Genomic DNA, 14528 nt, shown 5'->3' on the forward strand with positions numbered 1-14528 from the left:
TACCCATCATACCATCGTAACTACCAGATTGGTGACAAGACTGTCCCGCTACCCTTTTCCTATCCAAGAGACTAGATCGAGGGGACCCCGGAGTCCTGACCTCCTTGTACCATTCTACCGTACTTTAAGATTGCTTATAAAGAACGTTAAACTTTATCCTTTGTGTGGTGTCCATCTGTGGGGGGGGGGGAAGTTACTGCTCTGTACGATCGCTGGAGACGGCTCTCCCCGGAGACCTCTCCCCTTGTCCTCGACCGACCCTCCAGGTCCCGTCTAACAGCAGGTTTGCCATCCACCGGACCCTGAGCGCCTTAAAGATCATCTCTAAAGTGGACTCCACCCGCCCCTCCTCCCCCCCTCCAGATGCACCGCTATTGAACTGTGTAAATGGACTCCACCCCCCTCCAGATGCACCGCTATTGAACTGTGTAAATGGACTCCACCCCCCTCCAGATGCACCGCTATTGAACTGTGTAAATGGACCCCACCCCCCTCCAGATGCACCGCTATTGAACTGTGTAAATGGACCCCACCCCCCTCCAGATGCACCGCTATTGAACTGTGTAAATGGACCCCACCCCCCTCCAGATGCACCGCTATTGAACTGTGTAAATGGACTCCACCCCCCTCCAGATGCACCGCTATTGAACTGTGTAAATGGACCCCACCCCCCTCCAGATGCACCGCTATTGAACTGTGTAAATGGACTCCACCCCCCTCCAGATGCACCGCTATTGAACTGTGTAAATGGACCCCACCCCCCTCCAGATGCACCGCTATTGAACTGTGTAAATGGACTCCACCCCCCTCCAGATGCACCGCTATTGAACTGTGTAAATGGACTCCACCCCCCTCCAGATGCGCCGCTATTGAACTGTGTAATTGGACTCCACCCCCCTCCAGATGCACCGCTATTGAACTGTGTAAATGGACCCCACCCCCCTCCAGATGCACCGCTATTGAACTGTGTAAATGGACTCCACCCCCCTCCAGATGCACCGCTATTGAACTGTGTAAATGGACTCCACCCCCCTCCAGATGCGCCGCTATTGAACTGTGTAATTGGACTCCACCCCCCTCCAGATGCACCGCTATTGAACTGTGTAAATGGACTCCACGCCCCTCCAGATGCACCGCTATTGAACTGTGTAAATGGACTCCACCCCCCTCCAGATGCACCGCTATTGAACTGTGTAAATGGACTCCACCCCCCTCCAGATGCACCGCTATTGAACTGTGTAAATGGACTCCACCCCCCTCCAGATGCGCCGCTATTGAACTGTGTAAATGGACTCCACCCCCCTCCAGATGCACCGCTATTGAACTGTGTAAATGGACCCCACCCCCCTCCAGATGCACCGCTATTGAACTGTGTAAATGGACTCCACCCCCCTCCAGATGCACCGCTATTGAACTGTGTAAATGGACTCCACCCCCCTCCAGATGCACCGCTATTGAACTGTGTAAATGGACTCCAACACCGCGAGACCAGGTCTGTCTGAACTAAGACCTTGCCATGTGATCCAGAGCTCCAGCACTGCCTGGAGATGGACTGAAAGAGATTCAATTGCACTGTGTATTGTTGTTTGTTTTTCCCATATGTTATATTTTGTTTGGTTTTGTTTCTTTTAATGTTTGGGAGGGGTGTAGTGTCTGGTGGGACACGTTCTAGTGTTCAGGAGATGGATGTTACACACTTTACACCCACCCATCACAGGCTTCAGCGGTCAGGTTACCCTGGTAATAAAAGGGGCCGGGTGCACCTGCCCTGGGCCAGTTACCTAACCACATACCTGGATCTGTGTCGAGATTTCAGCAGCACAGCATGACAGGCCCTTCTCAACATGGCGCCTGTGGAGCAGCCCTGGCTATCAGCCTTCAACACCAACCATGGTGGGACTTCTGGCCAGTGCTTGCGGTGGCAAAAGTAAAACTACATGTCCCAGAAAGCTTAGCGTTGTTGCCTTAAAACACAGGAGAGCCTCAAAGTCAATCGCATGATCTGGGGCGGTTGGGCGCTATGCAAGGCACAGAATTGATATGAAACAAGACGGCTCAGTACACTTCAAGCAAAAAGCTCGGATTCAAATTAACCCTACATAAACAATAGGCGATCTTAATTAATCATGTTATCAGCGCAGTTTGCCATTAAGATTTGAATTGCGGGGTCTCTGTGAATAATTAAATGAACAGGACCCTCCTGAATGGACCATCACATTCACACCCCCTCCCCAGAGGTCGCCCCTCACAGGGGGTGGTTGAGATTGGGCTCCCCAGCTCGTGTCATTGTGCTCACCTCCGCCGCCACCCCCTCCTTAAGCACACAGACTTTAATTGACCGCCGCTTAGGCTCTGTTTGTGTCCAAACAGAGTGACGTGTTATCCTACCGCTTTAAGACAAAGACAATTTACGGAGGGGTGTGTCCGCTCAGGCAGGAATTCGTGCCTGTCCTAAAAGTTGGCGCAGGTGCCAAGAGCAGTTAAACTCACATGGCACCCTCCCCGCCTCCCTCCGGCTGCCGTGCTCTTAAAAAGCATCCGTGCCCGCTGCCGAGAGGTGCCAGCATCCATACGGGGGCAGCCAGGCGCTGCTGGGGGGTCTGGACCGGTTTGGGGCGCACTGCTCTCTCTGACACCTGACCCAGGCGGCCCTACTTATCTGACCCCTGGCTCACCTGGGCACCCGAGTAGAGGTTGTGTGCTCAAGGCTTAGGCAGGGCTGGCCTCGGCTCTCATCTGCCAGAGGAGAGGGAGGTTCTCTGAGCTGAAGTGGCCGCTCCAGCATCCATCCATCCGGGGACCCCGCTTTACGCACACCTGAGCAGGTGCGCCGCTGGGACTGGAGGGGTCCTGCTGCCATGACCTTACGCCAGCAGATGCTCGCTGACCTCTGACCCCTTATCCCGGGACACAACCCCCTGCTCGGAGATGGGGATCTATTCGGAGAGGAGCCGCGGATTCTTCTCCAACCTTCGGAGCGCTGTGCGCTCTCTGCTTGTGACCGATGACCCCTGGGACCCGGATGTGGACGAGATTCACCTGCTGCAGCAGAAAAGGTACCGTGACCCCTGCCTGACCCGCTCACCTTTGGACCATGTCTATGTCCTCCTACTTATTCCAATTCCCGTTTCTGGAACATTCTTCGGTTTGACAACTTAATTAAGAGGCGGATCATACTCTGCCTTGACCCCCCCCCCCCTTAGTGGGATGTACATTTCATCCAGAATTCAGAGCAGTCCTCCTCTTTGCTTTTAGAAACCACCTTGAGATGTGGGTTTTCAAATGTGTAGGGATGTCGGTGATGATAAACTCTCTGCAACGTTGGTGCCTGTACCTTTCTAGCGCCAAGAAAGCTCTAGAGAAGCACAAGCGCCTAGTAATAGCAGGATATGATATTGCATTCCGTTTGGATCTATATAGCGCCTCCTGTCCTTCTGCAGATTTTAAATTGTTTCTATCACATGTGCGTGGGCTCTGTGAATGAATGGTTGATCTTCAAAGTTGATAGCAATGGCCTTGTCTCCAGCAAGGAACTGCAAAACCTTGGGAGTGAGAGTAATCTTTATTGTACAGTTAATTAAAACTCACAATTTAAAACTTTCAAACATTAAAATACAAACCCATGAAGCTGCAGTACCTGGCAGAAGGGGCTATGGCTGGCGTGACTGGGGGCGGGTCTGTAGCCAGCAGTGCCTAGCAATGGGGGCTATGGCTGGCGTGACTGGGGGCGGGTCGGTAGCCTGCAGTGCCTAGCAGAGGGGGCTGTGGCTGGCGTGACTGGGGGTGGGTCGGTAGCCAGCAGTGCCTAGCAGAGGGGGCTATGGCTGGCGTGACTGGAGGTGGTTCTGTAGCTAGCAGTGCCTAGCAGAGGTGGCTATGGCTGGCGTGACTGGGGGCGGGTCTGTAGCCAGCAGTGCCTAGCAGAGGGGGCTGTGGCTGGCGTGACCGGGGGCGGGTCTGTAGCCAGCAGTGCCTAGCAGAGGGGGCTGTGGCTGGCGTGACTGGGGCTGGTCTGTAGCAAGCAGTGCCTAGTAGAGGTGGCTGTGGCTGGCGTGACCGGGGGCGGGTCTGTAGCCAGCAGTGCCTAGTAGAGGTGGCTGTGGCTGGCGTGACCGGGGGCGGGTCTGTAGCCAGCAGTGCCTAGCAGAGGGGGCTATTGCTGGCGTGACTGGGGTGGGTCTGTAGCAAGCAGTGCCTAGCAGAGGTGGCTATGGCTGGCGTGACTGGGGGCGGGTCTGTAGCCAGCAGTGCCTAGTAGACGTGGCTGTGGCTGGCGTGACCGGGGGCGGGTCTGTAGCCAGCAGTGCCTAGCAGAGGGGACTATGGCTGGCGTGACTGGGGGCAGGTCTGTAGCCAGCAATGCCTAGCAGAGGTGGCTATGGCTCGCGCGACTGGGGGCGGGTCTTTAGCCAGCACCGCTGCGGTGGGCAACTGATGGGAGGGTTGGGGGCCCACGTCACGTTGCATATACGCACCTGATGCTGCTGCTCTCGTGAGGATTGGGTGACGGCCCTCAAATTTTGAAGAGGTGCAGCACCGAGACTGGGGTTGCACAGTACCTGGTGAGCGTGCATTCCACCCTTTTTAACCCCTCCCATGCTCATGACGAGCTCAGCTCGTCATGAGCCACGGTGCTCGTGTGCTCATGACGAGCTGAGCTCGTCATAATGGTCAGAAAGCTCACACGCGGGGCTAATTCCCCCGCTGTGCTGAGCGTTCTGAGGAAACGGGTGTGGCTGTGACGAGCTCATCTCATCATGAGCTCACAAGCACCGTGGCTCATGACGAGCTGAGCTCGTCACGAGCACCGGGGCGCTCTGTGCGCCCCTCCGCCCCCAGCACAGCGGGGGAATAACCCCCGCAGCCAAAGGGTTAAAGAGGTCGACACCCATGTGCCTCCCAAGAGCAGAGTTACTCAATCAATGAATCAATTATGGTTATTTATATTGCGCCACAAATCACCTACGAGGGTCTCAAGGTTCGGAGAATGCTGGTCGCTTGGTGGTGTACTGCTCAGCCGAACAGCCAGGTCTTGAGTACTTTCCTGAACTCCTGGAGCGATGAGGCGTTCCTGATGTGCGGGGGAAGGTCGTTCCAAGCCTTGGTCGCTAGGTGAGCGGGTGGGCATCCTCTGCTGTTGCTTCGCCAGATCTGGGGTGTGTCGGCGAGGGAGAGGGAGGCGGCGCATTAGAGTCGGCGAGGGTGCAGGAAAGTGATGCACTTGTTGATGTATGGTGGCCCTGTGTTGTGCAAGGCTTTATGTGCGTGGGTCAGCATTCTGAACCAGCACTTGTGTAGGATTGGGTGCCAGTGCAGTTTTTTGAGGTGTGATGTGATGCTTGTTCATCTGGGGAGGTCGAGGATGAGTCTGGCTGCCGAGCTCCCTATTGGCTGGAGTCTCTAAAGTAAGCATGTGGTGCTACCAAAGTAGAGGGCGTTCCCGTAGTAGTTACTCGGGCTGTGGCTAGGCTGCTTCACATCACAACGGCCTGCCAGGTTACAGCTACTCAGGATGTTGACGTGAAATATCACCTGCCCAAAAATGATGTCAGCTCTGGAGTATTCACTCACTCATCCACCTGTACATTCCTCTCAGTAAGTTAAGCTTCCACTGCAGGAATCGCTCTATAACTGACATGTCACTCATGCCTTAACTATGCATGTCCTGTGAGCGATGAAAGCTCCAGCTTGTCTGCCCTGCTCGATCTGTCCTCCAGCGAATGGAAGACTGCACTTGCCACCTTATGCAAGAGACTGAAGAGTATTTTGCTTTCGCCATACTGTACCTGTCCCGTGAAGAAGCACATTTTACCCTGTTCTTGCCCAATTCGTGCATGCCCTGTGATGGAGAAAGTTTGTACTGCTGCTGCCCGACCTGTCCTGCGAATGAGGGAAACTTGCACTGTTTTTGCGGTGCAAGGTGTACCGCTTTAGAGAAAAATGTTGGCAGGGATCAGACTAAGATATACAATCTAGCCTAACCGCAACTTGATAAACTTTAAAAAGAACAATTAGTTCCCACTGTAATTTAGAGCGGTCCCTCCCGTCCTGAGCTGTTGCCAGGTGAGGTGAGGCTTCTTACTCGTAAACTACAATTAAGTTCACTTTATATAAATGTATTAAATTCACCGGACACATGTAGGTATGTCCATAGAGGAGTATAAATGACTCCCTAGGTATAAGCTTACTAGACACAGGCATTTGATCTATTTTTCTGATTTTCCCACAGGTACCACCAGTAAATCGTATTTCTATAAAAGTGAAACTACTGGTGTTGTATCTGTTTCAAATCACATTTTTTGTTACACCTATTGTTTTCACTTCGTAACGCAGTAGCATAAAATATCAAAGGTCCTGAGGAAGCCCAAAACACTTTTCAGGTCAAATGGCTGAAACATGTAGAACCGTTAGATGGACAGATGCAGTTATTATTTCTAAACTGCACATGCACTGTTTCTAACCCTGACACCAAGAGGTAACCAATAAAGTCTTTATTCTCTTGGTAGTTAGTTTTAAAACACATTTCAAGTTTTGCACTGCGCCCGTTACTCAAACCTTACATGCTTTACATCTTCTTGATTTTAGTAGATCCTATATAAGAATAGTATCTCAAAACATCCCTGAGCTCACAGTGAGGGGGTTGTAGCCCTTGACTGCACGAGGCGTTGCAGCCAAGAGGAGAAATCCCAGATGATGAAGCATGCCACCTCGGTGGGTGATGGGATTCCGTCCTCTTTTAAGTACTTTCCCAATGAATGATTGAGAGTTCATTTGCCTGTGTCCTAACTCCTTAAGGTTTTGATGAAGCCTGTTAGACCCGGGGAAAACTAGGTGTTATACAATAGTTGTACTGGGGAAACTATCCGTGCAGGTCTTTAAACTTCCCTTGGGCCCTCCACTCCTGGCTCTGTATTATTTGTCCTGAGGAAGGTGCCTTACCCCATAGGGGGAACATTGAAGCACAGAAACCTGTTGACAAAAAAATAGAAGCTGCATATTTTACTTGTTCCTCCTGTTTTTAGGCCGCGCCTGAGGCAGCGCACCTACACTGTCTTTTCGAGGTCTATTGTATCTTAAACAAGTCTAAAACGTGCTTAGAGCCCACCCATTACTTACCATTGGCGGGCATCTCTGTCACTTTCACTTCTGTTGTCTTCATTTGTAAGCAGCAGTTCAGCTGGTTTCATTTTGCCACTTTGGGTTTCACTTATTCAGATTACATACACCCCCTCCCTCCCACAAACACACTCATTCAACCACCCAAATACTCGCCCACCCCAGGATTTTGTAATGGAGACAGCAGCTTTCGAGCTGGCATTAATCATGTGCATTCCTCCACATACTACCACGTTACTCCACTCTGTTCCACTTCAGAATATGATATTCAACTCCACTGTATGCCACGCCTGTCTACTCCATAACACTCTACACTACTCTACTCCAGGACACTCTACATCACCCTACGCCACTTTACTCTCTGACAGCGTACTCCAATCTACACCTCTCCAGTCTACGACATTCAACTCCCCTCTAAGACACTTGACTCAGATCTACACCACTCCACTCTCACACTCTACTCTGGTTCATGCCACCCACTCTACTCCAAGCCATGCCACACCACTCTATGCCACACTACTCCACTCTATGCCTTTCCACTCTGCAACATTCCTTGCCACTCTACTCTGACACTTTACTGCACTCTGACACTCTACGAAACTCTATGCCATGCCACTCCACTTTATTACACTCCATGCCACACCACTCTAATCCAAACCACTTCATGCCACACAGCTCCACTCCACTCTATGCTACTCTTCTCTATGACACTTTACTCCACTCTGGCCCTCTACGACACTCCATGCCACTCCACTCAGTTCCACTCTGCACACACCACTCTATGCTACTCCACTCTGTGCCACTCTACTCCACAACAATCTACTCCACTCAACTCTACACTAGACTCCACTCTATGCTATTTCACTCCGCCCCACTCCACGGCACTCTACCCTACACCACTCCACAAAACTCTACTCCACTGTACGCCACTCCAATCTGACATATTATATTGATTTCTTATTGGCTTTGCAACTGCTTGTACAATATGTTTTTGTTTTTCACTCCGAGTTAGCAAGTCAAGTCCCCATGTGAAATTCTCCCAATGTGTGAACTTACCAAGGATCACATAATCCTGTTGAGATGGTAAAATCTGGTTCTGTTCTTAACATAATTACTTCGGTACTCTTAACAATAACTTTGGTAAGAAATGTTTCGAGACTTGCTTTTGGATCCGGACAATGGGTAAATTCCAAGTGTCGAACTTGGACAGAGTTAAGGGTACATTGTGCAGTAAATCAATTCAGGGTGTTAACCACAACATGATACTGGGGCAAACCTATTGATGTGGTTAGAATAGTTAATGTCTTATGGTGAAAGTTCATAGCAGAAGATGGAGGGTGTTGGGTTCTTATTTGTCAGAACAAATGAATTGGTGCTGAGCTGCATAACCAGTCAATAAATCCAGCATTTTTAGAGCACAGCACTGTCACCCCTGGGGGTATCTGGGCTCTGGAGTGTGAGGTCTCCATCAGAAAGCCAGGTCTTGAGGAAACAGCAGGAAGAGAGCAGAAACAAGCAGAAAAAGGCAAAACAGAGGGTAGAAAAACAAGCAGAAAGGCCAGAGGGCAGAGAAACAAGCAGAGAAAGGCAAAACAGAGGGTAGAAAAACAAGCAGAAAGGGCAGAGAAACAAGCAGAAAAGGCAAAACAGAGGGTAGAAAAACAAGCAGAAAGGCCAGAGGGCAGAGAAACAAGCAGAAAAGGCAAAACAGATTGCCGAAAAATGAGGAGAAAAAGGCAAAACAGAGCAGAAGAGGGCAGAAAAACGAGCAGAAAGCAACAGAGCAAGTAACGAGGAGAGGAAGCACAAATAGAGGGCAGCAGACAGACAGGCAGCGGAGGGGTTGCTGACTGAGGGCAAGCTGAAGAGGAAAACTGTCTCATGAGAGCTGGCATGGGGGCCTGTTGTCTCTCTGAAGATCTAAACGGAAAAAAGAAGGCTTTATAGTTTTTCCTTAAAACGTGAGTGATGGAATTCCTGTTGAAGCCTATGAGAGAACTGTGTTCCAGAGAGAGGAGGCAAGCACAGAGGACGCATTCTCCCTTCCTGTTTCACTAAACCTGCAGCCCTGTCATTGTGACTTCAAGGCTCTAAAAGGATTAAGGGGATTTGGGAGGAGGGGTCTAAACATGCATTAGGATCATGTGAAGTTAGGGAGGGTTTACATTTCATGCTGGCTGATGAAGCGTGGACATGCTGAACTTAACCTGGTAACAGGAATTAATTTGTGGTCGCTGCAGGGCAGGCTTAGGGTGAACCTGAGGTAGTGAAGCACAGTGATGAACACCAAGGTAACTCAAAAGATATATGCACAAATTAACACATGCCAAAGTATATTCTCTACATATGATACCCGGAATTACAGAACAAAGAGTCCCGAAGGTCTCCCATAACTAAATGCCCCGGCCATCCTCTGGTAGGAAGCAGGAGAACGTGTATATCCTGACCCTTTCGAAAGAAAAGGTTCACTTCATTGGTGATTTATATGCCGTACGCTATACCTCTGTCGAGCTCCAATATACAGCCTACAGTCCAATACCATCTCTGTGTTACTGTGCCCCCTACCTTAATCTCCAAGCCTAGGTACTCACAGCAAGCAGACTGGGGAACCAAAAGCAGCCCTTGAAAAAAGCCTAAACTAGCTCCGCTCCGCTCCCTTCCTTTCCCCGCACAATCTCTCTCTTCTCTTGAGTCCATTCCATCTCTCTTGCTTGTTTTTCACTACGCCCCTCCTCTCCCTGTAGGACATGCCTGGTGGAATAAAAAACCTGTCCGGGTCTGGCTCCTTGTCATCGTCTGCAGTTCTGCCCCACTCTTCTCTGCCCCTCTCTACTCTGACACTCTCCTCCACTTTATGCCACTCTGCTCGATGCCACTCCATAACCCTTTACTCCACTGTACGCCACTCCACTCAGACACTGCTGCATGCATCATATTAATTTCCCCCTCACACTCTCCGTGTTGCATTCGTATCCCAAAGTTGTGAATTTGACTTGCATTACATACATTGGTCCAAAATGCCGGAAGCTGTTCACCTTGGAGACCTACTGAGAAGATGGGTATGGTCCGGCGCAAGATTAACACCATATGCCCGGGTTTTTCATGGACCAGAGAGAGCTCACTGGATGCTGCTGGAACTACAATTTCCAAAGATCGGGCCCCTCTTTTGGGCAAACTCTTTACACTTTGCCCTTCACAAAGAAAAGAGAACTCTCCCCTTGGGTCCCTCAAGCTTCTCTGGGATAGTTTTCCTCCTTCTCACACTGAACACCATGAGGGAGCCTGTCTCTTCCCTCCCCCCCGCCCCCCCATCAACGTCAGGCATCTGAACCCAACTCCATTTTAAGTGACTGAGGGCAACCCTTCCGCATTGGTACCCTTTGCAAAGGTGAAAGGCGTCAGAGGAGGAGAGCCAGGTTTCTCCCACATGTTGTCAAAGTGATTCACTTAATACTCATGTGTAGAACCTTGAGAAACCGGACAGCAGTGGCTCTCCCCATCGCCCCTCGAAGCAGTTCACACTGGCCTAGAGAAGTCTGGCTCCCTCCCGGGCCCGGCTCCTTCTCATCTAGGCCATCCACCCTCCCAAAATCGGCCACTCCTCAGTGGCTCCAGACCTGGGCAGGCTGGGATTAGGCCCAGAAAGGCCCAGGTGGCAGTCCTTTGGGGAGTCTCCACCCAGGAAGGCACTGTGACTTGATTTGCTCTGAGGTCATGCTGTGTGAATGTGGGTTCTGTCTTTGGAGGGCTTTCTGGAACATCATGTGCCTCCCAGCGGGTCTCTCGGTTACCCATCCCAGTCAGGTTGATAGGGTCCTCCCGGGTGGAAGAGACTGCCCTGCGCCCAGTCCTTGCCCAAGCACCTGGTGATCAGACTGCTCCTCTAGCCAGGGCACATAAGGGCAGGGACGGGGCTCTATTCCTGGGTTCCATCTGGGAGGTGGCTGAGGGTTCTAGCTGGAGATATCAGTTGCTCATGGCCACTCCGCCTGGTCAGAGCTTTCATTCCCGTCCAAGCAAGGAGAGCTGTCCTGGTGCCTGCGGGACTGCCTCCTGGGCACTTTGCGCCATGGCGGATCGAATATGGTCCATTGGAGGGGGGGCTTCTACTTCAGGTCTCACCGAGCTCTGACTCGCTGCCCAGTCCGAGCTTTTTGACCGAGCCTAGCAGGGAAGCCTTCCCGGTGCATGTAGGAGCCTATTCTAGGCGCTCTGCAAAATGGCGTGCAGGTGCATGGACCCAGATCCCAGCTTCCTCACCTGGGGCCGGCCACAGCTCAACTAAGCATGGGCGAATTTTGCGAATCTCGCGTTCGCGAATTTTGCGGATTTGCGAACTCGCAATCCGCAAAATCCGCGAATTCCCGCGAATTTGCGGATTTTTTTTTGTGTTCGCGCGTGTTTCTGCAAGTTCGCGAGGGTTTTTACAATTTCGCAATTTGCGAACTTACCTGTCGGGTCGCAAGTTTTGCGAACTTGTTGTTTCTACGTGTCCAGCCTGTTTGGGACACTCTTCTTCATCACTGCCACTCTCTGTCACCACTGCCACTCTCTGACTACTCATGCCACCCTCTGGCCCACCCATGCCACCCTCTGTTTCATCACCACACCCTCTGGTTGTCCAGTGTACATTATTTTCGGCAAAGCAAAGCACACCTTCCCTGCCTCAAGTGACCTGAATTAATTTGGGGCTGATTAATGTGTCACAGAATATTTTTTTAGCTGGCACCTGCTTCCTTAGTGCTTCCTGATTAGTGATGTTTTGCACTTGCTAAGTGCTTTCATTGTTGCAAAATTAGTTACAACACCTGCCCTGCCCCAACTGACAATAATGAATTAGGGGCTGATTAATGGATTTTAACTTCCAGCCTGGCTCCTGCTTGTCTCCCTTAGCTGTAATTCAGGACCTTTGTGGCATATGTGTAACTATTCTGAGGTTCAGAGCAGGGTCACATAATAGTTGCAACTGGCAACTGAACTCTGGAGAGGCCCCTCAGGAAGCACTACAGGAAATGGCTACTAATGATGAGCCTGAACTTTTGAACCTGGTAAGTAGTTTCAGTTTTGCTAAGATCGTATTTCTGCAATTTAGCACTTACTCGCGGGGTGCGAAGTTGTACTGGCAAGCCGCGAACAGTGCGAGCTAGCCATAAAATCCGCTGCTCGCGGATTTGCGGATTTCACGGGAAATTCGCAAATCTCGCGGATTGCGAATTTACCGAAAATCCGCAAAATCCGCGAGCGAAACGGATTTTCCGCCCATGGTTAAGCTCAACCTATTCTGTGCACACCAAGTGAAAAAGGGGGATGTTCTACAGAGAATGTATCCACTCCAGCCACCTGCAGCCCTGACTGAGTGTGACTTTTCAAATGAGCCCTCATTGGGACTTTCAGGGCAGCTGGGACTTCTGGACACTGAGTCACATGAAGGAAATGATATTTTGTTTATTTGAAGTACAAAACGTCACCAATGTCGCTGGCATGAGACATTTTGCACTATGCATGTAGGCATGGTAAATGTCTCGGTCATAATTTCACACAGCCCTAATTATATTTTCTCAGAGCCCTTGTGTTCACCAGGTGAAGTGTTCGAATAGCGTGTGACCCATTGTGGCACCAAGTGTGTTTAGGCTTGACTACCTGCAGATTCGGTGCCAACCTGTGTGTGCAATACTATCTGCCACTACCTATGCTAGAAAGGAACAAATACTGTCAGATACTGAGTACCTATACTGTTAAATCTAAAACAGAGTATCAGCATTTCTCAGCACCAGAGACCTTTTAAGACCTGAGCTACTACCCAGGCCCCGCCCCCTTCCAAGATGCTCCCTGGTAAAGGTAGTGGTACAGTCACAATTCCTGCCATAACATCTGTGCTCCTAAAAACCAGCTTTTCTCTCTAATTTAAAGGCTGAGTATGATAAGCAGAAACAACGGGGTAAATGTATTATTTCATGCAACGCAGCACAGCAACCCCGTTGCTCTGGGGCATTACGTGAAAGAGAGCGAGTGAAATGGATGCAGCACTCATTTTCTGCCTTGTGCCGCACAGGAGTTTGCACCATTGTGCAAAGTTATGTGCACGAGTCTAGCATTTGTTCGGTAAGTCTAGCCTTGCAATACAAAACACTCTTTACTAACATTATACACCAGGTTTGCTTCACGAAAGTGACACAAACCAGCTTTTTTTAAAATTTGGAATATATATTGCAGTGCAAAACATCTTTTGCCCTAGAAAGTTCCCCAAAAGGAATAGAAAGCAGTGTTGTTTGCTGCTTTGTGTCAAAGGGCCGTTCGGTGGTTAGTTACGTGGGCGGTCCCATGCCCACTGTTTGTGACACAAAGACCCATCTACTAACAATAGTAGACATGGTTTTGCACTAAAGAATAATCGCCTCCTTTGAGACAAACTTTCAATGGAGAAATGTTTTTATTTCTTCAAACTTTTCCAACTTTGCACTTGTGCGGCGCTGTACAGCAAACCTACAATGAGGGGAAATGCTTTAAATTTGACCTAGGTGTGGTATTTCATACTGGAAGGATGCCCTTCCAGTATAAAACCCATGTTAGACATGATGCAGACACTTTGCACTATGGTGCTGAGCAGTGTATGGTATTAGGGAGCCTGTTTGTCCACCAGCGCCAGGGAGATCGCAGGTAGGTGACCTATCTTAGTAGATGTTGTGCTGTCCTGCTTGCTCCATCTCTCGTAACGCAGCATCTTCGGTTGCTGCACAGTGTTGCTTTTTTAGTTGTTTACCCGTATGTTTAGACTAATTTTAAAACTCTTTGGGCCAGATGTAGGTAAATATCATTTACCGATTCGAAAATACCGAATTTTACCGATTCGGTATTTTAGAATCGGTAAATGATATGTAGATAATGATTCGGTAAATGTTACTGAATCAGTAAAATTCGGTAAATACCGATTCAGTATTTACCGAATCGGTATTGCCCATTCATTCCTATGGGCCTTGAGGCCCATAGGAATGAATGAGAATTACCGATTCGGTAAATACTGAATAGGTAATAGGGGGTAGACCTGCAAGGGTGGCAGGGTGTCACATTGACACCCTTTTGCACCCCTGTATAGTGCATGGGTGCACATGTGGCAGACATAAATGCCCTGTATGTCTGCCACATGGCACTGAATGAAAAGCACAAAATTGCTTTTTAAAAAGGTATTCGGAATTTACCACAAACTAATATTTGGTGGTAAATAACGAATCCTTAAATTTAAAAAGCACTCACTTGAGTGCTCTCTACATTAAGGATTCGGTAATTTACCGAATCGGTATGTTAAGAATTAGGTAATTTACCGATTCCTTGAGTTAACGAATCCTACAATTTGGCCACCTACATATGAAAAGCCTAATTCCGGTCGGTAACAGCCGAAATTCGGTAATTTCGGC

The 14528-nt window shown here is 49.8% G+C and overlaps 1 protein-coding gene across 1 annotated transcript in view; it reads left to right on the plus strand.

Annotated features, from left to right (window-relative positions):
- The first annotated feature begins 2867 nt into the window (after window positions 1–2867).
- LOC147700596 (transient receptor potential cation channel subfamily V member 6-like) overlaps window positions 2868–14528 on the plus strand; it is a 256840-nt gene continuing 245179 nt past the window's right edge. The window contains exon 1 of the mRNA XM_086928456.1: window positions 2868–3056. Coding sequence (XP_086784582.1) covers window positions 2929–3056 — 128 coding nt within the window. The 5' untranslated portion in view covers window positions 2868–2928. The remainder of the gene's footprint in view (window positions 3057–14528) is intronic.

The sequence above is a fragment of the Lissotriton vulgaris genome, chromosome 7 (genome assembly GCF_964263255.1).
Source record: "Lissotriton vulgaris chromosome 7, aLisVul1.2, whole genome shotgun sequence".
In the NCBI taxonomy this organism is placed as follows: domain Eukaryota; kingdom Metazoa; phylum Chordata; class Amphibia; order Caudata; family Salamandridae; genus Lissotriton; species Lissotriton vulgaris.